The 26,862-nt window shown below is 35.3% G+C and overlaps 1 protein-coding gene across 5 annotated transcripts in view; it reads left to right on the top strand.

The window, feature by feature from the left end:
• The window catches only part of PCMTD1 (protein-L-isoaspartate (D-aspartate) O-methyltransferase domain containing 1), a 70,105-nt gene that overhangs the window by 29,091 nt on the left and 14,152 nt on the right, over positions 1 to 26,862 (top strand). For 4 of the 5 annotated variants that reach the window (XR_003521230.2, XM_027600892.2, XM_027600957.2 and 1 more), the window contains 2 exons: positions 10,528 to 10,630; positions 21,954 to 22,125. Coding sequence is in view for 4 of the 5 variants with exons in the window: in XM_027600892.2 (XP_027456693.1) it covers positions 10,528 to 10,630; positions 21,954 to 22,125 (275 nt within the window). In the remaining variant the exon portion in view is untranslated. Of the gene's footprint in view, positions 1 to 10,527; positions 10,631 to 16,368; positions 16,561 to 21,953; positions 22,126 to 26,862 lie in introns of all 5 variants that reach the window. The other variant, XM_027601032.2, reaches the window with a different exon arrangement.

The following is a 26,862-nucleotide window of genomic DNA, read 5'->3' as shown; positions in this document are numbered from 1 at the left end:
CAGGCTGGAGTCCAGGCCTCCTAGCACGTCTGGCTAGCCTCAGAGCGCCTGTTACCCTGTCTTCCACCTCTCTAGCCCTGTCAGCTGGCTCATGCTGAGGGAGGTCAGTCTTAGCCAAAGGCCTGCAGGGAAGAGGGGGGTCATAATTAGCAACCTTGCTAGCAGTGAGATTGCCCCCTTAAACTCTATTCCTCAGTCTCAGTCTCCAAGAGATCAGGTTCCTATGGCCAGATGCATTTGTAGGGTGACCTCACACTTTTATCGTATCTGGAATGTCTTTAAACCCGTACCAGAGGGAAGCATGGAGAAACAGACCCCTGTGTAAGTGATCCACAATGCAGTTGATATTTTCCTTCTGTTACAAGACTCCAGGGAGTCAGGGTCTTTAGTTACATGTATGACTATGGTTACTGGACTTTGTTCCAGGATTTATCTGTGTGTGACCCTGCAGTCAAGACCAAGATAAAGTTTCTTTCTTTTTGATAGGAAATGGTCATTTGGTGAGAAAGATAAAAACACTTTAAAGAAGAAGGAAAGGCAGAAAGAAATTAGTGATTGCAGCTAATAAATCTTGGATCTGTCTAGCTACTGAGGAAGCTTAATCTTTTTACCCCTGCCCTTCCTTTTTTGGTTTGCTTTGTGAGGGTTTTAAGTTAAGAAGGTAGACCCAAAGAAAGGTCTTTACATGTTCCCTACAATTCTCTGAGTATGGTGAATCAGATTTGGCTTCATTGCCTCACAGTGACCTTACTAACAGAAGTTCTGTCCTTATTAAGTAACTGTAACATCATGGCTCTAAGCCATGTTTCTCTCCTAGTCACAAGATGGGGATGACAGGTGCTCACCATAGGCAGGGATTCTCATTTGAGGACATGCTGAGCATGATCTGGAGGAATTGTGGCTAAGGCAGGGAGAGCAGGGTGTCTGGTTTGGTAATTGCAGATAAGAAAAATGCACACTGAGGAATTTCCACCGCCTCTCCAGAAACACACCTGTAGAGGATGGGCTGCAGTCTTTCGAGAGCTTTTGTTCAGTGAGAGAAAGTTAGGTTTATCTTAACCTCAGGAAATTTCTTGTGATTAAAGTATACTTGAAGCAGTTATTCATAAGTGGAATTTATTTTTGCTCTAGACCTGGAGAATGGATCACTCTGACTCCCAATGTGCCTCATTTAGGTAACTTGTTTAGTTTCACATTGAAGATAAGTTATTCCACTTGCTTCTCCTTAAGACTCTTCCTAGAACTAAGAACTTTCACAAAGAATCAAGTACTTATTTAATTCTCCTCTCAGTACTGTCTTTTCATACCTAAAGAGTCCTGTTGAAAAATAGGGTCCAAGAGAAGAGGGCTCTCAAGTCCTCTGCTTCCCAGACTTGAGTTATGAATATCAGGTCTATGAAGGCAAATTGGTCTGATCATCTTTCTGATTCAGGTAGGGATGGTTCTCCATTCTGATCCTTTTTGCTTAGGGATTCACTCCCATTTTCTAAACCTATAATATGAGGATTCTTCCAATTTAATGAGTTCCTTAGTCTCTTGACTAATTCTTGAGTTAATAGAAATGACTGGAGAAACTGCCAGAATCATTCCAATACTATGTTTGCTACTACCTCAGCATGACAACATTAGTTTCTAAAGTTAAAACAGTTGGCAAGCTTATGTGCTTAACAGACAACTCCCTGCCAGCATTATGTTGTCCAAAAGGCTGATTAGTTAAGCTACATGTTGCCATCATGTTTGGTCTCTATAGTCTCTATCTCTTTACCAGAGGACATTAAATGGCCCTCATTCAGCTGCCCATAGATTGCCTTTGACTTGAGATACTCATGTTTTAGCTCTCATTTTAGCCCCCTTTCTCCCTTTAATGAGATACAGCTTACCATAAAGTTTGCCCATTTTAAGTATACAGTTCACTGAGTTTTGGTAAATTTGCAGAGTTATGCAAACCTTACCATAGGTCAGTTTGAGAACATTTCCATCACCCCAAAAAGATCCCTCATGCCTGGCTGAATCTACTCCCTGTCCCCACCCTAGCCCCTGGCAACCACTTATCTATGTTCTTTCTCTATAGATTTGTCTTCTCTGTACATTTCATATAAATACAATTATATATGGTCTTTTGTGTATGGCTTCTTTCACTTAGCAATATGTTTTCCAGGCTGTAACATGTATTAGTATTTCTTTCCTTTTTATGACTGAATAATATTTCATTGTAAGGGCATACCACATTTTGTCCATTCACCACTTAATGGACATTTGGGTTACCACTTTTTGGCTATTATGAATGATACTGTTGTGAACATTCAAAATGTACAAATGTTTGGGTGACCATCCATTTTCATTTCTCTTGGGTGGATTCCTGGAAGTGGAATTGCTGGGCTCTATGTTAAGTTTATATTTAACTCTTTTTTTAAAAAAAGATATGTTTAATTTGAGAGTGAGAGAACGTGCACGAGAGTGTGAGTGGAGGGAGGGGCAGGGGGAGAGAATCTTTCAAGCAGACTCCCCGCTGAGTGCGGCTCAATCCCACGACCCATGAGATCATGACCTGAGCCAAAACCAAGAGTTGGACACTTAAATGACTGAGCCACCCAGGCGCCCCATGTTTAACTTTTTAAGAATTTGTCAAAGTATTTTCTACAGTGGCTGCACTATTTTATATTCCCACAATGAATGAGGTTCTAGTTTCTCCACATATTCACCGATGCTTGTGTGGTTTTTTGTTTGTTTTTTTAATAGCTACTATAGTAGGTATAAAATACTATCTTGCTGTGCTTTTAACTTGCCCTTCTAATGATGTGGAGGAGCATCTATTCCTCTGTTTTCTAGTCATTCCTATATCTTTAGTTAAATGTCTTTTCAAATCTTTCCCCCATTTTTTAATTAAGTTGTTGGGTGTTCTTATTATTGAGTTGTAAGTGTTCTTTCTGTATTTTGGTTACAAGCCCTTTATTAGAAATACAGTTCTCAAATATTTTTTCATGCTCCTTTAAGCACCTTTTTTAGAAATCTATCTTGGCTCACTGTGAGCCAGAGAATCAGGGAGATCCAGAGTGGTCTTCAGCTCCCCTCCCCCATTCTTTTTGATAAGACAAAACACATTCTGCAGGCTCTCAGGGTTCTCTTTAAAGCAAGCACATTTTCTGCATTAAACCACACCTCAGTTTTTCCTCTATCCATTTTTTTTTTTTTGGAGGATATTTTGTTTTTTCTTTTTAGGAATTACAGAGGCTCTTGGTATGTGCTTTATTTTGGGCTCTGAGCAAATCTGTTTTGAAAAGAACCATTTCATTTGGGCTAGTCATATTTTCTGAAATCAGTAAAGCTTGTCACTGTTTAAACTTCTTACTACTAGTTAGACTTCTCAGCATCTTCTGCCCACACACCCTGTATTGAGTTACCATTACTTTTCTATATCTTAGGGTTTTTTCCCCCTCTCACTTCTGGTTGTGGAGTGGAAGTCTTACTCTCAACCATCTCTTTCATTGCTGCTATCTCTAAAAAGACACATGATTTTGTGTTTATGCAATATTACTGCTTATTCTTGGGCAACCAATAGTAATAAAAATATCAAATATTAGGAAATAGTATGGGTTTTAGTTTTCATAGTAATTTCTGGTTCTATTTCCTCATACTGTTCTTCAAAGTTTTAAGGCAATCCCCTCAGTGGTGTGAAAAATCTTAGGTGATTCTCTGAGCATCCTGAGTTTTTATTTACCTTTGGGATTAACTATACCCAATTCAAGATTATCCTTGTACCAAATACAGTTGATCCCTGTTGTTTGCGAATTCGCTACTTCTTAAAATTTGTACCCTTAGATGGTGGCTTTTGAGGTCATTTGTGCACATGTCCACGAACACCAAATTACCAGTGCTACTTGGGGAAATATGTACATACACATACCTCAAATTGTTAATAATTTTAAATCCTAAAAACTCAACGTGGTTTATTTGCTTTATCTTACAAAAGAGAAAATGAGCTTCCAAAGTATTAAGAGATTTGCCTGAGAACGGCCCAGGAGGGGCCAGAAATGGGCCCCAGAGCCAGAAGGAGCAGGTTGTGCTGCACTGTCCCCTCTGTCTCCATTCTCTAAATGTTCTTTCTGTTGTATTTCTCATTCTGGTGAAAGGTACTTTTTTTCTACCAAAAATTACTCAGGTGGAAACCTGGACATCAGACTATTCTAATATTTTGTGGAATAAGTAACGTATTGCTAGGGTTAAAAAAAATTCAAAAGAATAAAAAGTTTATTTTTTATTTTTTTTTTGAGAGAGAGAGAGAATGCCTGTGTGTTGGTGGGGGGAGGGGCAGAGGGAGAGGGGAGAGAGAGAATTCCAAGCAGGCTTCATGCCCAGAGTGGAGCCCATCATGGGGCTTGATCTCATGACCCTGAGATCATGATCTGAGCCAAAATCAAAAGTCATATGCTCAACCACTTGAGCCACTCAGGAGCCCCTCAAAAGGCATACTTTAAAAGGTTTTCCTTTTTTTTTTTTTTTTTTTTTTTTTAAAGATTTTATTTATTTATTTGAGAGAGAGAATGAGAGCCAGAGAGCACGAGAGGGAAGAGGGTCAGAGGGAGAAGCAGACTCCCCGCTGAACAGGGAGCCCGATGTGGGACTCGATCCCGGGACTCCAGGATCATGACCCGAGCCGAAGGCAGTTGCTTAACCAACTGAGCCACCCTTTTCTTCATTTTTTCTGGTTGTCTCCCCACTTAAAAGAATAGCTTCATAGAGCCTGGGATACCTCTACTTTTATATAAAACTCACATGATTATAGGGATAATATTTGACTTGAAGTCATATTTTTCTTAGGTACATAAAGGAAAATATGTATTGCATTTTGGAAGATTCCTGTCAACAGCTAAAATTAATAAGAAATTTCTTTTGAATGGAATGTATTTATCTCTGTCTTCTGTGGAATGTCTCATTCTGTGATAACATAAAATAGATCTGACATATACTTAATGACTTTTGCTAGTGTACTTTATATTTAAATTAAGACATGAAAAATAAACATTTTGGGCTTTGTATATCATTGCCTCAGTCTTGGTTGTGAACCTTTTAACTTTGGGACCATAGCTACATTTTTGTACTTACCATTCTTTCAAAAAATAATTATTATATCAAACATCGCGCCAGCTGCCAAGGATACAGCAGTGCATAAGACACATCCCATAACCTTGAAATTGTGCATATCATCTCTGAACTAGCAGAAGCATTATGTCAGTTTCATTGGCTGTTCTCTTCATTTAGTTCACTAAATATTATGTGAATTGGTCACTACACTGGCCCCAGCATATCTTCATGTATTTCACAAATAAATACCCAGTGGAATGAAAGAGCTCCTAAAAATGGCTTCCAGGGGAAATGATTGCATTAAAGACAATCTAGATCAAGAACTAAAGCTGTTTAAATTAGCTTTTAGAACTATTTTCTGTTTTGTAGGTGAGCACAACTTTTTCTGTTTACTGAATTTACTTTCGTAGAAACAATCTATTTTAATTTTCTACTGTAGATGTGTGAGATCGTCATAAGTTGTAAACATATTAGAATTGAGTATTAGCCTGCTTGGTGGAAATATGTAAATGAGCTGATTGTGATGTCTGTTTTTGGTATTTTAGACATGTAGTTTACGTAGGGGTTTGGATCCATTTTCTGTGACTATTTAAACCAGTATGTTCAGATTTTGTGTAAACATATATCTGAGATTAAAGTGTAATAAAGAAAAACCACATTTATAATCCATCAGCTGAGAGGAGCTCGAGGGGCCGAACTGGAACTTCTGGAAAATTTTTCAGGATTTGCTTCATGAGGCCTTTCCTAAACTAGAGAGCAGAGAACCAAGTCTCTAGTCTAGTCTTAGATATATCTAGCTAGCTTCAGAATAGTTATGCTGACGTGGCCAGACTCAGTAAACATTTGAGTGTTTGTTTTTCTCTAATATGCTCTTTTTGTGTAATATATATAGGATGGAGAAACCATAAGAAATTAATTGTATCTTAAGTGTCAGTACATGAGATGTTTCTTTTTATCTAGTTAATGATTACCTAATCTTTTGCTGATTCCTTTTACTCCCCTTCCTTTATCTACCTTTGCACTATTTTATGTCTGTTATACTCCGAGGTGTTCACAGAGTGAAACCTAATCTTGTCTGCTTACCATATGTTACTGTCCCTGAATTCTTATAAACTTACTTAGAAGTCTTCCCAAAGATGCCTTATTTTATACAACTGAAATTAGTAATAAAATATCTTTGGAACTTACTAAAAGATGTTTTTACATTATATATTTCAGTTCTTACTGAGAAACTTTACACTAGGTTAATAGAAACCAAATAACTGATTCACCTGCTCCCTCTTGTGGTAAATACTTAGTTTTATCCATAATGCTTTTATTTGCAGTTATTAACTCTTGATAACACTTACTATTAGTGAGAACAGAGATTTGGATAGTCCAAAGAGATTTTAAAAATTAGGGATGTGGCTAGTGTGCTCAACCTGGGCTGCATTTAAGGTTATCTGCAGGGCCTGGGCCATACCCTAGGAGATTCCCTCTGCCTGCCTGGGTTGGGAACCAAGCATTTACAGCTTAAATTAAATTTAATCTACTTTTAAATATAATTTAAAAATTCCCAGGTATGCAGTCAGAGTTGAGAACTACTTAGAGGTTATGGTTTTGCTTATATAGCTAATCAGTTCTGTATACAAAGAGGGCACGTTATGATTTTTAATAATTTGTACCCATTTTGTACTTTATAGTGGGTGAAGCACTTTTACATAATTTACTTGATTTTCCCAGGAACCCATTTTATGCAATAGGAAAGACTTCAAAGGGTAAGTGACTGGTCTGAGATTATGCAGCTGTTAGGAGGAGGAACCAGGATTGGAAACTAGGACATCTAACCTTAAATCCACTCTCTTTCCTTCTGCTCCATAGAATTTAGATCTGAGTCCTCAATTGAAATGATGGATCTTAAATTAGTTTATCTTGAGAGCTCTTCTAGTTTATGTATCATGAAGTGGTTTTTTTTTTTTTTTTGCCTGTGACTGTGTTCTGTAAATCAGCTTTACACAAAATACTGAAGGCACTGAAAACTTGATTAAAACGTGTGAAGCTCTCCTGATTTCCCTGGATTGCCTCAGGCCAGCTCTACCCTGCATACCACACTCAAAAAGCCTTTCAGGGTGCCTCAGAGAACAAAGCTGGAGTTTTGGGTGTCACATAGGGTCAACATTGATGTAAAGAAGAGATCTATATATTGAATAGACACCTAAACCTAATAATTATTGACCTTTATATAACATATGGTTTGATTCTTGACTGATATAAATGAGCTAGATTAGATCCAACTACTACAAAGGAATAATAGTCTCTAGATTTTATTATATTGGAATTTTGTTATATTTGTTACTGCTCTTAATAAATAGGCCTTTTGCCAGCCTTAAAAATCACATCTAATATTACATAGGATACCTAGGTTTTTCTAGTAACTGTTTGTCTTAATAAACTTTGACTTCTGTGTACTGTGTATATTTCTATTTTTCCTTTATTTATTAAAGATAATGGTAAACTGTTAGTACTTTTATTTTTTTATATGTATTACAAAAATGATGCCTTTCTCATTTTATAGAAAAACCTTCACATTGGCAAATACAAAATAGCATTGGAAACTATTGAATACAAAATTAAATTTATGCTTTATCTGTTAGATATGGTGTTAGAAAGTGTTGACAAAGTTTCTTTCGGATACTGTTTCATTTTTTTCCATTGACCTTTCCATTGTACCTTTCTGCCAGAATTACTTTCTGTTGTTTATTTTATTAATTTGAAAATCTTATACTCATGTTTTTCTCATCTCTTTGACTAGCCCAGTGTTTTTTGTTGGAAAAAGTTATAAGTATAGTCAAGACACTTTAGACAAAAGGGTGTAATGATGGAAATGTGTCTGTCCTTCTCACCCTAGATCTCTTAATCCCTTTCCTTAGACGCAGCTATGTATACTTTTTTAGTTTTGTTTTATTTTTCTGTTCTATTTAATATAGATGTCAAATATGAGTTGTAATAAACAGTATCACGCTACATTTTTATCATACACTTGATGTGTTCTAGTTGCATATCACATTCTAAATAAATGAGATATTGGTGACATTGCTATTTAAGTTCACCTTTTAATAATGCATTCTTTTAGATTTATTTTCAATATGTTAATTATTATTCAGTTTATTAGTGATAAAGATGTGTCTCTGTTATTTACATTAATTTCATTCACTAAAAAATCATAAATGGTGTTTTTGCACTAGAAGTTAATAGTCTATTCTGCATGTCTGTTTATGATATTGTCAAATCCTTTATATGTTAATGAAATTGTTTTCATTTTACGTCAAGGTAATGTGAAAAATAAGTTATGTGAAAAACATTCTAAAGAAATTTTCTTAATAGACTTTAACCTTATTTCTGAAAGTTGCCACTTTGGTTTTAGACAATAAGCAGAAAGCAAGGAAAGGAAAAAGAGACCAGTGGTGTCTTTAAGTGATGAACACCTGTGTAGTCCCTTTGATCTAGAACTCTGAAGGTCAAACTCCCTCTGTTAAGAAAGCAGTTTGAGAGACTGAATAGAAGCCTTGATTTCCAGATTATTTACTTGACACTCTATTATAGTGCTTATGCATTTGGTCTTAACAGGAAACTTCAAATTACAGCAATATTGATGTTTTTCATTGATCTCTTACCCATGTAGCCCTAGTTTTGTTTTGTTTTCAAAAAAATAGTTGATTAGTATAGCTAGATGATGAAAATATGGAAGTCTGTTTTACATTAAATGGATCTCCTTTAAAAGGGTAAAATGAATTCATTTCATAGAACAGTATTTTCCTTATGTACATAATGTTAAATTAACTGGTTTAATTTGAATTTTTTAAATGAGGAAAACTTTATTCAGTGTTTCCTAACATTCTTTGTTTCCTTATGGAAATTCAAGTTATCGAAATATTCAGATTCCGTATAAATTAAAGAGACGTCACTGTGTGTTCTGTGAGTTTATTTTTAGGCACTTTATTTTTGAAAACAGTAAATTTTTGTTTGACTCAGTTTATGATAAAATAAGGAGTTGTGAGAGATCTTAAATGCTATCAGATGGATGTTCTAGTTTTCAGATGAATAGCAACAGTTCCATCGTAAGGAGACAACAAATCAAAACATTAAGATTGCATCAATCAGAATAACTTACTTTAAAAAAGTATAAAAACATTGCAAAGGGAGTTAATTCTATCTGTTGTATTTTGACAGATCAGTACCTTTTTATTTACCCTTCTTATCTGAATACATTTTTCAAGTAGAACCAGTTTTTTTTTTTTAATAATACTAATCAAATGCAATATGATAGAAATGTAGTAGGTTAAAGCATCATCTGATTTTGGCTTGAAGATAGTCTCCAAACATTTTGGTTTAATTTTTATAGTTTAGGTAGTTCCAGATCACTTTTTTTTAATGTGCCCTCTGAACATTCAAACGTGGTAATTGATGACTGTCTTTTGTTATTTAAAACATTTTAGAGGTCAGTAGAACTCCACCGTATTATTGTATTTTTAATGACATTCAGTAGGGGGCATATCGAGTTAATTAGTTCTTAAGATACAAGATACAGAAAATAAGTATGTATAAGAGACAGAAAATAAACATACACATACTTTTTCCTAGGAGACCAATTTCAAAATAAAAATATAATAAAAATGTAGTGTGGAAAACCCTGTTTGGCTCAGTTTTGGAAGTTCAAAAGCAATTAGCCTAACTAGATGAGATGGTGTGTTACTTTCGTGTGCATCATGGGGCAGGCAATAATGCACAGTAGCTTTAGGAAATGTGAATCCTGTTTGGTCATATTCTCAGCGAGTATACCAAGGTACCATCTGTTGACCATCTCCCGGGCTTGCTCTCTCCTTTTCTTTGTTCTTACGATGTCACTTATCCATGGCTATGGGTAAAAGAAATACTAAGTGAAGTGTGAAGTATGCTAAAACAGGAGAGTAAGATCAGCTCTGCAATGAAGTGTCTTGATGGCCACATTCTGCTAGAGTTTGGGAGCTCCAAAAGGCATGGAATGTGGTCTTGGCCCTCTAAGAATTTAGCATATAGTAGGGTGGTGTGAGATATTTATATAGTATCTATCTCAGCCCATGGTTTCAGGCATTTTAGAATTATAAAATTTTTAGAAATGATAAATGAAAATGTAATGGTAAAGAATTTAAACTTTATGTAGAAATATTATTTCTTTGTCAGTATTGTCCTGATGGATAAGCTACTCCCTTGAGAGAACTCTATAACAGCCTTTCATTTTTCTTTTCTTTTTTAAATTAAAACCATGCAAATAGTGAAATTTCCATTCAGCTTTTTAAATCTGGCTAGCAGATGTGCACATCTTTAAGCCTTTAAATGCTCCTGTGATAGATAAATGAGCAGATATTAAAAGAGCTCTGTAAAGACATATTTATATATATTATAAACATGTTGCTGCTACAATTGCAGGTCCTTTTGGAATAAATCATGGGATTGAGCTTCATTCAGATGTGGTGGAATATGCCAAGGAAAAACTGGAGAGCTTCATCAAAAATAGTGATAGCTTTGATAAGTAAGTATTCATATCTATAGTTTTGGTTTGAAAGCAGTTGATAAGTAGATATATATGACATGTCTATTCCTCAGTGCTAGTAGTTTATTGATCCTGAATTGCTCAGTTGAATGTAGCAAAAATCAGTGTGATATAAAATGATGGAAGAAATTAAGTTAGAAAAATTATTTGATGCTATAATTTTTATTCTATGTAAGTCTCTAGTAAATTACAAATAACTTACAATTCTGTATTACTGTCACTTTATTAGTGATAGTAGGGTAATGTTTCATTCATTAAATATCATACAAGTACCTTTTCTAAAAATAGAATGTAAAGATGCTTGGCTTGAGAGAATTCTGTTCTGGAACTGTTTTTATACTTTTGGAGTGAAGTATAAAATGAAGGTGATACCTGTTAGCATACAAACGACTTTCTTTAAATCATTCAATTACCTTATCATAGAAATACCATGATCTATTTTGTGATAGGGTTGTGTTTGAGCAATTTCTTTAGAAAATCATTGTTTGGAACTCTTTATTTTGACTTAGAAGAAATACTGCACAGACTTTTGGTCCTTAGCCTGGCAGGGGAGTCTTCTTGGTGTATAATGTTCCTAAAATTCAGCAATGACAGTACTATGGGGCAAGGATGTCTTATGCTAAAATTCATGAACTCTTGTGAGTTTATGTAAAATTTGAAGGCATTTATATCTCCCAACTAGTCCTATTTTTAAAGAAAGTTTTAAAATCTTAGAAACACTAGCTTAGAACTCAGTCACCTTATATATATATAAGCAAAGTTTTATTACAAAACCAGAGTTCCAACTTGGCTTGTTGGGAGTGGGTCTTCCTCACTCATCTCTAGACCCTGGCCATGACCATGGAGGTGAGAAACTGGGGGGTCTGAATCAGAGCTGAGGGCTTCTTCCCAGAGAGTCTTAGGCTTGAGACAGTGCCATGAAGGAAGCAGAGAAGGCCCTGTGGATGTCTGCTGGAGTATATTTTTCTTTTACCTCCCCTTCTCTGCCCTTTCTCTCCCTCCCCTTGCTCTTTACTTTTACTCCCTTTGCCTTTGCCAGCGTGTGTCTATCCTCTGGCGAGTGGCACTTGATTGAAGAACAGAAAACTGCTGCAAAATCCTTGGTGTTATAGAGAGGGAAGGGGAGGTCTTGTGTATAGGTGTGATTGTAATTGGGTTATTAAAGACCTCAGGCAGGCAGGCTTAATTTAAGAGAATTGGAAAATGCTCAGGTTTATTTTGTTCTATAATTAATTCAGTGTATTTGAGCAAGCTGTTTGAATTTCCTGCATCAACTTGCTGAACACTATCCTTTATCTTATTTATGCTTGTCTTTATAAATAATTAAAATTTAATTCACATTTGAATCATTTTTCAAGTGCTTACCGTGTTGGTTCATATTCTGTTTCCAAGAATAACATGTTGTTTGACAGAAATGAAATAGTTTCTAGCCTAAGTTATTTTATAAGAAGTTGGGATTCAATTTTACCATCCTTTTGTGTCTTGTGTTTCTGTCTGTCTGATGATTTGTAGCATGTTAAATGCTTAAGATATGGAATGAATATTTTTATATTGCTTATTAGAGCTGTAGAATTTTGTTGAATTTATTGAATTCCTATTGTATGTGTTTTGATGTTGAAACAGTGTACACATAAGGACTTTCTGAATACATTTGGACTTAGAAAATATAAAAGTACTATTAGTAAAAGCCAATGTTTAAGGTCTATCATAAGGTCTATTATATGTTAGATAGTAATACATTTCAGGCAGAACACACTCAAGGATGAACCTTGAATCACTGAAGCACCTCTATACAAGTACCTGTGGAGCTCAAATTTATTGCTGACAAGTGGGCATGGTCCTGGGAAACAGTAAAATATGTCATTATTCAAAGCATTTCTATGTTGATGTAATTTAAATATTAAATAATTCATAACAGATAAGTTGGAAGACTGTATATATTTGTCTCAATTTAAAAAAAATTCTAAAATTGTTTCCATATAATTGTAAAATGATTAGATTTCCTTGTATTTCTTGAGTTCTGTTGTTCTGTTACACAGATTTTGTTATTCATAAAATGATGAATCATAAAATATGGTGACACGACTGATCTAAATGTTTCTTTATAATCTTCAGTGGTCTTGTTATTTTAGTTAAAATAATCAGTCAGACTTTGTAATATAGTTGTTTCTGAAGTGTTGAACTTAATTTTTAAAACAGATTCAGACATTAATAAACTAGTCTGAAAAAATTAGTTCTGGAAATGTTATCTATTCTGGTTTTCAGTAGTGTTCTAAAGTATTAGTTAAATTTTTCAGATTATAAAAGTATCTTGCATACAAAAAGTAGTAAGTACTGGGAAAATGTTTCATTTTGCATAAGTAGTGAATGGTTGGAAGCTTAGTAAAGTCGATGTGGAACTCATTGGGCTCCTTTTTTGGTCTTTATAGTATTGGTTTATAGTATTGGTTTATATTATTGGTTTTGGTGATAGAAATTCTAAAGGTATGATAGTTTCCTTTCTGTCTTGTGTTTTGATGATTTCTTTGCCATTTTTCTTGATGTTCGTGGATGATATTTTATTTATGGTCGATTTTTTGAATTTGAAAGACTTGTGGAGCAAAGTGATTTTAAAAATCCCATTTCCAAGCAGTTTCATTATATCTAATTGTATACAGGCTATCAAAATACATATATTAATTAACCAAATATAAAGTAACTCTGTTAAATTGATTGCTATTTTGGTATTCCTTAGTACCAGATCATCCTTGATTATGTGTAACAGAATAGATAGCTAAAACCTAAACTCTTCCAATCTTACTTATCCTGTTGTGTGGATCTTTTTTAGTCAGTTCTTTTTTCAGAAGTGTTGTTGTGTCACTTATGATTTAAGTTGCATCTTATATATCTATTGGAGGTCATAATGAACTCTAAATATAGTAGGTGGGAAAGAATCTATAAACTCCTCAACCTTAAAATATATATTTAAGGTAAGGTGACCTTTTAAAAAATAAAATATTTGTTTTTGTGTGTGCTTTATAAAGCAAGCTTGGTTCCTCTGTCTTGAAAGTAGTAGTTCTTCTTTTAGAAGAAAGAATCTTTATTATATTGTATGTACTTTACTTTTCTTTCCATGTATCCATGTTTCCATGTACTCCTGTTATCAGCAAATGAAATAATTTGGAGAGGCTACTCTAAATTTACTGTATTTGGAGATGGGCAGGAAGGGGCAGCTCTCTTGTATGGTTTATCCCTTTGGCTCTACCTGTGGTATTTCCAGGTTCGCTGAAATGCCCTTATAAAACTGACATTTAATTTCAAAGGTCGTTCTAAACACTGGCAAAACTTTTGCAGTAAAGGACCAAATAGTAACTATTTTGGGCTTCCTGGGCTAAATGGTCCCTGTGGCAACTGCTCAGCTGTGCCACTGTAATGCAGAGGCAGCCTTAGCTACCAAGAAAGGGAATGGGCATGGGGTGTTCTAGTAACACTTTATTTACAGAAACATACAGCAGGCTGGATTTGGCCTGTTTGCTGCCCCCTGTTCTGCTCACTCTTTAGAATACATTTATTTTAGCCCACTCTGATCTAGACAAGTTTTTGGGCCTGGGTTTTAAAGGTCCTTAGGTATCTGGCTTTCATGAGGGCAGAAGTTTGGAGAAGGTCAAATTATAATCAGTATTTGTGCTTGAACAGTAAACAAAATAATCTCTCCAGTTATAGTAACTTGGAAGAGTAAGTCAGTTCAAGTATCCTGAATTATAAACCTTTACCCTGTAAGTACTTTGCAAATGAGTTGATAATTGGTATAGCATTTGTTTATAGCAATATTTATGTACTTCTATGTGTACATGTACATGAGGTTGACTTAGCTCTCTGGAATGCATGCTTTGGAATGTGCCATTTCCTTACAACAGATCAGTCCATCCTGTCTCCCCTCTGTTTCAAGGATACCGTAGCTGACTTTGGAAATATTCTAACATCAGTAGTCAAATGAGTGCAGCATGGTCTGATTTATTTGAAGATTTTCATTCTGTTTGAAAAGGGAGGACTTTTGTTTCTATGTAGTTTGTCATATAAATGAGTCATGATAGGAGTACTGAAAACAGTAATGAGATAACAAAAAATAATAGCACCTAATATGTATTGTCTCTTCATTAAGTACCATGTACCATTCATTCTGAGTGCTTAGCTCACAGCCCTAGAGGCAGTATTGGTATCCACATTGCACAGGTGGGAAAACTGAGGAATAGACAGGCTGTGACCTCATTAAGCCAGCCTTTTTATTTAGTTCTGATTTAGATATGATGATGTAAACACTGATTTATTCTAACATTTCCTCCCAGCAGTAAGCTACTACCCATGAATTACTATCAAGCAACTTAGCCCCAGATAAAAAAGTTGAAGCAGCACTTACTTTTTCATCATCTACCTCCCTCAGGTTAGAATTAAGGTATGCTGTTAACACGTTTAAATGCACCATAGCATTTTTAATACAAAGCATACCTACCATGTTCATTAATGAAACTCACCTATGGCATGAGTTACTTTTGAGGGCAGAGATGACTGGGAGAGGCAATGCAGTCCTCAATTTTGTTGAGATATAAGTTTTAAGTTAAGTGCAGAGTTAGTATAGTCTTGTATTTTAGAAGATTTCTTTAATTGACTTATGGCAGTATCTAGTGGCCTAAGTTTATCTTTAATTATAGGTTCATTTTTCAAGTAATTTGATTTGCATTGGAAAATTAAATGCTTCTATATCCTGTCAGTTTTATCACTAGAGTAATCCTGCTTTATCTTTAAGAGAATTATGGCATACTTGAAGTAGTTTTGCTATCTACAAATACATATTCAACATTATTTCAAAATATTTCTCAGATATTTGAATGTTTTGATACACCAATAATGTTCAGATGGTAGTTTTATAACAGTTACTACAGGTTGGTAAACAGTTTTTAATCATGACAAACATTCAAATGGTGGTAACAGAAATGCTTGAGAATAGTCATCAGGGCTATTTATCAGTTATATATTTTAACATCAATGAGAAATGGCATGGGGAAAAGTTGGATGGCTTCAAAGATATTGTTAGGAGAATAAATTATTGTTGAAATACTGAAGGCTCACTTTCATGTGATGTACCTGCACGTTTCCTATAAAATATTTAGAGATTGTTTTTGATCCTCTGGATTTTCCTAAAGCTTCATTCAATGGAAGAACACTGTATGTACTTACTCTTAACACTTTGCTTTAAATAATGCTTGAATTATTCTGAGATGAGTTTGGTGCAGTTGGAAGGGAAAACACTTGAAAAGGTAAAGTCTTCGATTTTTTGAATATTACTTTGCTTAATTATTGATTTAAGAGTTTTTGAATGGTATAACTGCATTTGGAGATCAAGAGATAATGTTTCCATGGATTTTCTTCCCAATGGAAAGTTTTGAAGTTGTGTCTTGTTTTAACTAAGTAGTCATAGCTCTTAAAACCCAAAATGTGTATTTTGACAAAGTGTTTTAAGAAAAAGAGGTTTCTCTGATTCATTTGGCAGATTGTTTTGGATGAGATATGAGAACAAGGTAGGATTCTCTCCTATGACCTTGAAATCCTTTATTCCATTGGAATAATTGTCTAAACTTTCAATGACAGCATCCTGTGGCACATGATAAACTAGGTGTGCAAATTGTCAGCCCCCACTTCAACAGTGTATTGAAGGGGAATGTTGTTTTTTCTACTCTCAGTCAGCTCCTAGACCTAGACTATCCGTCTAAGAGGGAAGCTGCAGGGCAAGGCTAGGTCACCCTGATCTCCTAGCAGCTTATCAAAAGAATTATATGGGCAAGTTGGCAAGGTCCCTGCTGTGAAGGAAATCACCTGTCCGTCTCCAGACGAAGATATTCCAACACGCACCTATAAAGAAAACCACTGCTAAGGTAAGTGATGAGAATCCCGGTGTTATTTTGGGCAAGTGTTCATGTTGTAAACCAAAATAATATGTGTTCTATATTTTTCCACAAATGATTTCCAGTGTACATTTTAGTAAGAGTGTGCCTAATATTTTTCCCTCTGCATAAGAGAGTCTAAAAACAGTTACTAGATTTTCAGATTTAAATCAACAAACAATTATATAAGTCTAACGTGAATTAATTTGTAGTTATTACACACATTTCAGAACTGTTTATTTATTTTGTATACAGATAAGTTATATTGTTAGGTATAATTCAGTGTAATTTAGGAGTGTGAGTCATCTCTATCTGGGAAATTGTGTTTTGGAAGTTTTCTTCAAAGAATCAAAATGATTGCTACTTTTCATTTTACTGATAGACATAAAATTTTAATGAACTTTCCTAAATTAAGAATAAAAATTAGGTCAAGCACATGTGAATCATACTTCTTTGAATAAAATAATAACCACATAGGAAATGCCATTTTGGTATACCTGTTGCCTTCCCCACCCTCCCCTCAGGTTTTGTATAGTATGTGGTTGATGTGAAAAAATGGAATTTGGATTTTCCTTTTCACTATTTTTAATCTAGATTTTATGTATAGATCTATAAATAGTGTAGTGCTATTTTGTGATAAACTGAAAACTTCTGGTTAGTTTATTGCTGAAGTCTTCCAGATTATACACAGGTTGTATTTGTGGTTTAAAATATGTCCTTTGCCTCTGTAGAGGTTTGTGGAAACCTAGGTGAGATGCAGCTTTCAGAAGATAGTAAAAGCCTACGGAAGAAAATGTTTTCTTTATTTTCCTGTCTACATTGGAAAACTGAATAGGAGTTGTAATTTACTTTGGTAACACGGTGGCCATCATTCAGTTGTTTAGTTCTTGTAAATATTGGCATGAGCGTGATCTGACATGGTAGGAGCATATCCATAAACATTGGCCTAAACATTTTTAATCATAGACTTTCTCAAACAATATTGTTAGCCCTGGAATTGGTATGGGTTTATTTATGTGAAATGCTATTAATAAAATAAGCCATAGTTTTAATATTAGAATACAAAATGTCTAAATAAGATCCTCAACTATGTACTTAGTTAGAAATACTAAAGCTCATCTCTAAGTCCTTTATCAGGAAAAATAATCCATTACCCATTTATATTTATATATATATATATGTTTGTGTGTGTGTGTGTATACACACATATATATAAAACATATATATATATAATAATATGCAATTTGAGAATTGTTTTGTATTCTTTACTGATGTGAAGGATTCATGTATTACTGGTAGAAAAGATCAAGCCATAGTTACAATAAAGAATCACCAGATAGGACAGTATCTCTGGTAGATGCTTTTCTTAATAACCACTAAATTGATAGTGTTACAGTTTTTCTGTGAATTTTCTATGTTCTACATATTTTAGTGCCAACATTTAAAAATATACAGTGTTCTCCCCAATGTTACTTATGTCCTTGAAGTTTTACTATTTTGTATCTAGAAATAGTCTAATCCTTTGGAACATCTCAAGTTTGATTTAACTTTTCAGATTTGAGTATTCTATTAAAGGAGATTAATTTGACTATGTTAAATGAAAGTGTAAAGATCCCATATGTATTTGTTAGAAATATATGTTCCATTTGCATTAGTAGAAATTGATAGATTTAGAGATCTGATTTTCTGTATAATGATCCTTTGTATTACTCCCTAAGTGGAAGCAAATATACTTGTTTTGATCTGCATTACTGGGGAAGAAAGCGTTAAGTTGTTTCCTAAAATTATGGTGGCTTATTTAAGATCTTCAGAAAGGCCCAAAAAAGTGCCTTTCAGTTATAGGGCAGTTGATTTATTCATTAAAGACAAAGATTTTTTTAAATTATTTGAGTTTTGCTTTTTTTTTTTTTGCATTTTGAGAAAAACTGTATTCTGTAGCATGAAGTTATGGCTTTTTATAGTGATTAATTTAGTAAAACAAGGGACCATCATATTGATATAGAAAGTGTCATAATCACATATTTTTTTCTGTAACTTTCTGGGCAAGTTTCTCTTCTAGTCTTGAGGTTTTTTGGGGTTCATGTTCAAAGTGGACAGGTGGAAAAGTTGACAAAACAGTTTTTTATGTGGTTCACTCAGTAAATGTATTTTGAGGACTGTAATAGGTAATGGAGATACATTTAAAATTCAGAAGAAATAATCACAGACATAGCAGGAAAACCAGGAGAATGTTTCAAAGGGAAGATTGTGTTAAGGAGAAAGTATTTGTAGCTCTTAGTTATAGGTGATTAGTAGAAGGGTATTTCTTTAGTATCTTCAGTTTGTGTGGCTGTTGAAATACACACACACTCACCCTCACCCACTCCTAAACACATAAATATAAAAGAAATATTGAGCTATTTTATATTTATTTTGGACTAAATCTTTGAAATCCCATGTGAATTTTATCCTTACAGTACATTTTGATTTGGACTAGCTGCGTTTTAAAGGCTCAATAGCCACATGTGGCTAGCGACTACCATCTTGGCTACCCTGTGTCTCTAGATTGTCCTGTCTCATCTTTCAGATCTTGACATTTCTCAGGGAACCATTCTCTGATTCCCTAGGTCTGTCCATTTTCGTTCACCCTCAGTCTTAATGGACTCCTATTCCTTTCCTTTAGAGCATTTATCATGGTTGTAAATCTTTATTACTGCGATTCTTTTGATGCTCATCTCTTCCACTAGATGTAGGCATGAGTGTTTCCCATTGTATTTTCAATCTTTATACACAACTGGTGCTCAGTAAATAATATTTCGCTTAGTGAACTGTGCTTATGAGTAGTATAAGGAAATTTGACCAGAATCACACATCTGATTTTAAAATCAGGCACTAAATTCTTTCTAATTAATTTTGCTGGGATGAGGACATATAAAATACCACTAATCTGAGAAATGGTTTTAACTGTAAGTTGTTTACTTGCAGTGGTGTTGTCCTAGGTAGTAGTTCTGTAAGCTATCATTTATTTTTAACAAGTAGAAAGCTTTTAAATCTGTAAGTGTATTTTTGAGTTGATTTAACAGACTTGATAAAAGAGGTTTTAATAATTTAATTTTTAAAATAAAAATTCCCTGCTCATATTCATCCTGAAAATAAGACTGACTTAAATTATCATAAAATTAAATTATTTAAGATGAATTTTTATAAGAATAAACATTTTTAGATAGACTTAATTGAAAATAGTCTAACTTTTTCATTTTAAAGAATGCTTACTGTGACTTTGATAGAATGATTAAACCACATGATTCACATTATCTTATTAGTTAAAAGTCAAGAAATTATATTTTGGCCATATTTTAGACAATCATAGGTTGTACCATAGTCTTGAGTTTAAAAGGAATTTAAGCATGATCCCCACCTTAGGTAAGTTTACACTTCCTGTGTACTATGCAAGTAGAAAGAATGAGATACTGTTAAAATAGAGTTGGGTAAGATTTCATTACTAAAACTGATATTTGAACTGTATCTTGAAGGGATAGTAGGCATTTATCAAGGGAAGAGAGGGAAGGGTATTTCAGTCAAGGGAACAGCATGTACATAGATACAGGGTTTCAAAACATTTTGGAATAGTTCCACTAAGCAACTAGAAGCAGACACAGTTGACCCTTGAACAACATGGGTTTAAACTGTGCGGGACAGCTTAAATGCAGATTTTTTTATGGTACAGTACTATAAATATGTTTTCTCTTATTTTCTTTAGCTTACTTTATTGTAAGAATACAGTATATAATACATGTAACATACAAACTATGTGTTAATCAACTGTTTATGTTATCAGTAAGGCTTCCAGTCAACAGTAGGTTATTATTAGTTAAGTTTTTGGGGAATTGTAAGTTATACTCAGATGTTCCAGGGAGGAGGTCAGCACCCCTAACCTCTGCCTTGTTCAAGGGTCAACTGTAATTCATTCTGGCTACAGCATAGTATGGGGGGTGGTGTGGGGGAAGCAGAACCAGGAAATGAATCTGGCAGAACAACTTGATGGTAGGGTCATAAAGAACCCCATGTGGTACTCTAAGGGAGCTTCACCCTGTCCTTTGCAGTAGGGAGCAAAATAATGGAAGAGAGTCCTGAAAAGTGTGAGCAGCAAGGAGACAGTTACAGTGAAAGAAATAATGGGACATGGACTACCTTAGTGTGGAGTGTTGAAAAGAGAGTATACACTGATGATTCACCCCACCCCAACCCCTCAACCCTTCCCACCCTACCCGTGGCCCCTCCACTAAGAAGACAGGATACTGAAGACAGGACATAATTCTGGTAAACTTTTCCTTAAATATTAATGAAGATAATGTGTTTTAGTGAATTTTAATGGAAACTTGTTATGTAATAAGTCTGTTAATTACTAAAGGACAGGATATGTTTTACAAAGTAGAAATGATTATGATTTAATCAGTGTCATTTTTCACTGCATGCCGAAACTTTTAACATAAATTATTTCATCCTCAAATAATAGCCTGATTTTGCTGTGTGGTCATATTAACTTTAATCAACTTAGATGTAAAAGGGTATTTCGTGAATTAGTTTTTAAAAAGATTATATGTTTTATTAGGGCATTGGGGTTTTAATTAATGTTATATGTTAGAAACTATTTTCTGATTTGTGTAAAATTTAAGGAATAAAGTAGAAGTCTAAATAGGGTAGCTTGTAAAAGCATAACTATATACCATGAACCAACACTGTAACCAGGAGCAAGCAGCCTGGATATGACGCCTTTGCTTTGAAACCACATCTCCTTTTGTTGCATAGGGAGATCACAGGGGCCAAAGCAGCAGTTACATCCTGTAACAGCCCTGCTAAAATCTATTAGGAAAATCTCCCTAATCTTAGTGGTTGCTAAGGTATGCGGTCAGGACATTGGTGTCTTCCTGACAAAGCTTTCTGCTGTTAGCCATAGCAAAAATATCAAACAGAGATGAATACTGTATGAGCCCTTCCCATTGCCACTGGCCCATCAGCTTTTTTTGGAAAGGGCAGTGGAAGGTGAACCTTTTCTTGTTTGCTTGACCCTTGTGATTCTCATCTTTAGTATACATCATTTGTGGGGTATCACAAAATTGGTATCATGAAGGGCTTTTCATTATGTTCATTTTTTTAAGCCCTAAGTGAGGTTTCAGCCTGGCAAAAAATAGGTTAATGTTTTGAAAACATGTGCACTATAGTAAAACAATATATTTGATCAGTTAAACTTCATAAATGTGATATTTAAATCAAATTTCATAATGACATTTTATCCTAAAATTAATTTTGGTAACTTCACTATTTCAAAGAACTGAATTTTGTTAAAATTTTTAGACCTAATCTTTTGTTTAAATGAATTAAAATACATTTGTTTTTTTGTGCAGATTTGAGTTCTGTGAACCTGCATTTGTGGTTGGTAATTGCCTCCAGATAGCATCTGACAGTCACCAGTATGATCGAATTTATTGTGGAGCTGGTGTCCAGAAAGACCATGAAAACTACATGAAAATATTACTGAAAGTTGGAGGCATTCTAGTCATGCCTATAGAAGATCAGGTAACTTCTGTACTTTGCTTAAACACAGTAGTTGAGTGTGGGAAATATAATCAATGAAAAGTACGTTGTGATTTCTAGAGAAAACGCTTTATAGATATATCTATCTAACATCTATCTATCTATCTATCTATCTGTCTATCTATCTACCTACCTACCTACCTAAAACAACTTGAAATGGATTCTTAATTATTGAACCAAAAAAAAAATACATATATAGAAGAAATCCTTTATACTAAGATTTGAAGAGATTTGGTCTTTCACCAGAGCGTAGCTACTACATATGTGGTGTTTGCCAAGTTGCTTCCTTACCATACAGTCTCTTTACCTGGAGCTTTTTAATTGAATGTGATGATCTTTACTAGCTGCTCAATTTCTAACATTCTTTTTTTTTCTTTAATTTTTTATTGTTATGTTAATCACCATACATTACATCATTAGTTTTTGATGTAGTGTTCCATGATTCATTGTTTGTGCATAATACCCAGTACTCCACACAGAACATGCCCTCTTTAATACCCACTACCAGGCTAACCCATCCCCCCACCCCCCTCCCCTCTAGAACCCTCAGTTTGTTTTTCAGAGTCCATCGTCTCTCATGGTTCATCTCCCCCTCTGATTTACCCCCCTTCATTCTTCCCCTCCTGCTATCTTCTTCTTTTTTTTTTTCCTTAACATATATTGCATTATTTGTTTCAGAGGTACAGATCTGTGATTCAACAGTCTTGCACAATTCACAGCGCTCACCATAGCACATACCCTCCCCGGTGTCTATCACCCAGCCACCCATCCCTCCCCTGCCTCCCCACTCCAGCAACCCTCAGTTTGTTTCCTGAGATTAAGAATTCCTCATATCAGTGAGGTCATATGATACATGTCTTTCTCTGATTGACTTATTTCACTCAGCATAACACCCTCCAGTTCCATCCATGTTGTTGCAAATAGCAAGATCTCATTCCTTTTGATGGTTGCATAATATTCCATTGTATATATATACCACTTCTTCTTTATCCATTCATCTGTCGATGGACATCTTGGCTCTTTCCACAGTTTGGCTATTGTGGACATTGCTGCTGTAAACATCGAGGTGCACATACCCCTTTGATTCCCTACATTTGTATCTTTGGGGTAAATACCCAGTAATGCAATTGCTGGATTGTATGGTAGCTCTATTTTTAACTGTTTGAGGAACCTCCATACTGTTTTCCGGAGTGGCTGCACCAACTTGCATTCCCACCAACAGTGTAGGAGGGTTCCCCTTTCTCCGCATCCCCACCAACGCCTGTCATTTCCTGACTTGTTAATTTTAGCCATTCTGACTGGTGTGAGGTGGTATCTCATTGAGGTTTTCATTTGGATTTCCCTGATGCCGAGTGATGTTGAGCACTTTTTCATGTGTCTGTTGGCCATTTGGATGTCTTCTTCGGAAACAATGTCTGTTCATGTCTTCTGCCCATTTCTTGATTGGATTATTTGTTCTTTGGGTGTTGAATTTGATAAGTTCTTTATAGATTTTGGATACCAGCCCTATATCTGATATGTCGTTTCAAAATATCTTCTCCCATTCTGTCAGTTGTCTTTTGGTTTTGTTGACTGTTTCTTTTGCTATGCAAAAGCTTTTTATCTTGATGAAATCCCAATGGTTCATTTTGGCCCTTGCTTCCCTTGCCTTTGGCGATGTTTCTAGGAAGAAGTTGCTGAGGCTGAGGTCGTAGAGGTTGCTGCCTGTGTTGTCCTTTAGGATTTTGATGGACTCCTGTCTCATGTTTAGGTCTTTCAACCATTTTGAGTCTATTTTTGTGTGTGGTATAAGGAAATGGTCCAGTTCCATTCTTCTGCATGTGGCTGTCCAGTTTTCCCAACACCATTTGTTGAAGAGACTGTCTTTTTTCCATTGGACATTCTTTCCTGCTTTGTCAAAGATTAGTTGACCATAGAGTTGAGGGTCCATTTCTGGGCTCTCGATTCTGTTCCATTGATCTATGTGTCTGTTTTTGTGCCAGTACCATACTGTCTTGATGATGACAGCTTTGTAATAGAGCTGGAAGTCCGGAATTGTGATGCCACCAGCTTTGCTTTTCTTCTTCAACATTCCTCTGGCTATTTGGGGTCTTTTCTGGTTCCATGCAAATTTTAGGATTATTTGTTGTATTTCTTTGAAAAAAAGTGGATGGTATTTTGATGGGGATTGCATTGAATGTGTAGATTGCTCTAGGTAGCATTGACATCTTCACAATATTTGTTCTTCCAATCCATGAGCATGGAACATTTTTCCATTTCTTTGTGTCTTCCTCAATTTCTTTTATGAGTATTTTATAGTTTTCTGAGTACAGATCCTTTGCCTCTTTGGTTAGAGTTATTCCTAGGTACCTTTTGGTTATGGGTGCAATTGTAAATGGGATTGACACCTTAATTTCTCTCTTCTGTCTTGTTAGTGTATAGGAATGCCACTTATTTCTGTGCATTGATTTTATATCCTGCCACTTTACTGAATTCCTGTATGAGTTCTAGCAGTTTTGGGGTGGAGTCCTTTGGGTTTTCCACATAGAGTATCATATCATCTGCAAACAGTGAGAGTTTGACTTCTTCTTTGCCGATTTGGATGCCTTTGATTTCTTTTTGTTGTCTGATTGCTGTGGCTAGGACCTCTAATACTATGTTGAATAGCAGTGGTGATGGTGGACATCCCTGCTGCGTTCCTGACCTTAGGGGGAAAGCTCTCAGTTTCTCCCCATTGAGAATGATATTCGTTGTGGGTTTTTCATAGATGGCTTTTATGATATTGAGGTATGTACCCTCTATCCCTATACTCTGAAGAGTTTTGATCAAGAAAGGATGCTGTACTTTGTCAAATGCTTTTTGTACATCTGTTGAGAGGATCATATGATTCTTGTTCTTTCTTTTGTTAATGTATTGTATCACGTTGATTAATTTGCAGTTGTTGAACCAACGTTGGAGCCCAGGGATAATTCCCACTTGGTCGTGGTGAATAATCCTTTTAGTGTACTGTTGGATCCTATTGGCTAGTATTTTGGTGAGAATTTTGGCATCCATGTTCATCAGGGATATTGGTCTGTAATTCTTTTTGATGGGGTCTTTGTCTGGTTTGGGGATCAAGGTAATGGTGGCCTCATAAAACGAGTTTGGAAGTTTTCCTTCCATTTCTATTTTTTGGATCAGTTTCAGAAGAATAGGTATTAATTCTTCTTTAAATGTTTGGTAGAATTCCCCTGGGAAGCCATCTGGCCCTGGGCTTTTGTTTCTTGGGAGATTTTTGATGACTGCTTCAATTTCCTTAGTGGTTATAAGTCTGTTCAGGTTTTCTATTTTTTCCTGGTTCAGTTTTGGTAGTTGATACATCTCTAGGAATGCATCCATTTCTTCCAGGTTATTTAATTTGCTGGCATATAGCTGCTCATAATATGTTTGCATTTCTTTGGTGTTGGTTGTGATCTCTCCTCCTTCATTCATGGTTTTGTTGATTTGGGTCATTCTCTTTTCTTTTTGATAAGTGTGGCCAGGGGTTTATCAATCTTGTTAATTCTTTCAAAGAACCAGCTCCTAGTTTCGTTGATCTCTTCAACTGTTCTTTTGGTTTCTATTTCATTGATTTCTGCTCTTATCTTTATTATTTCTCTTCTCCTGCTGGGTTTAGGCTGTATTTGCTGTTTTTTCTCTAGCTCCTTTAGGTGTAGGGTTAGGTTGTGTATTTGAGACCTTTCTTGTTTCTTGAAACAGGCTTGTATTGCTATATACTTTCCTCTTAGGACTGCCTTTGCTGCATCCCAAAGATTTGGAACAGTTGTGTTTTCATTTTCATTGGTTTCCATGAATTTTTTAAATTCTTCTTTGATTTCCTGGTTGACCCATTCATTCTTTAGTAGGATGCTCTTTAGCCTCCATGTATTTGAGTTCTTTCCGACTTTCCCCTTGTGATTGAGTTCTAGTTTCAAAGCATTGTGGTCTGAAAATATGCAGGGAATAATCCCAATCTTTTGGTACCGGTTGAACCTGATTTGTGACCTAGGATGTGATCTCTTCTGGAGAATGTTCCATGGGCATTAGCGAAGAATGTGTATTCCGTTGCTTTGGGGTGGAATGTTCTGAATATGTCCGTGAAGTCAATTTGGTCCAGTATGTCATTTAAAGTCTTTATTTCCTTGTTGATCTTTTGCTTAGATGATCTGTCCATTTCAGTCAGGGGGGTGTTAAAGTCCCCCACTAGTATTGTATTGTTGTCAATGTGTTTCTTTGCTTTTGTTATTAATTGGCTTATATAATCGGCTGCTCCCATGTTAGGGGCATAGATATTTAAATTGTTAGATCTTCTTGTTGGATTGACCCTTTAAGTAGGATATAGTGTCCTTCCTCATCTCTTTTTACAGTCTTTGTTTTAAAATCTAATTTGTCTGATATAAGGGTTGCCACCCCAGCTTTCTTTTGGTGTCCATTAGCATGGTAAATGGTTTTCCACCCCCTCACTTTCAATCTGGGGGTGTCTTTGGGTCTAAAATGAGTCTCTTGCAGACAGCATATTGATGGGTCTTGCTTTTTAATACAATCCGATAGCCTGTGTCTTTTGATTGGGGCATTTAGCCCATTTACATTCAGGGTAACTATTGAAAGGTATGAATTTAGTGCCATTGTATTGCCTGTAAGGTGACTGTTACTGTATATTGTCTGTGTTCCTTTCTGGTCTATGCTACTTTTAGGCTCTCTCTTTGCTTAGAGGACCCCTTT

Source organism: Zalophus californianus, chromosome 4 (genome assembly GCF_009762305.2).
Source record: "Zalophus californianus isolate mZalCal1 chromosome 4, mZalCal1.pri.v2, whole genome shotgun sequence".
NCBI lineage: Eukaryota > Metazoa > Chordata > Mammalia > Carnivora > Otariidae > Zalophus > Zalophus californianus.
Note: the sequence above shows the minus strand (reverse complement) of the source record. Positions and strands in the feature narration are given on the sequence as shown.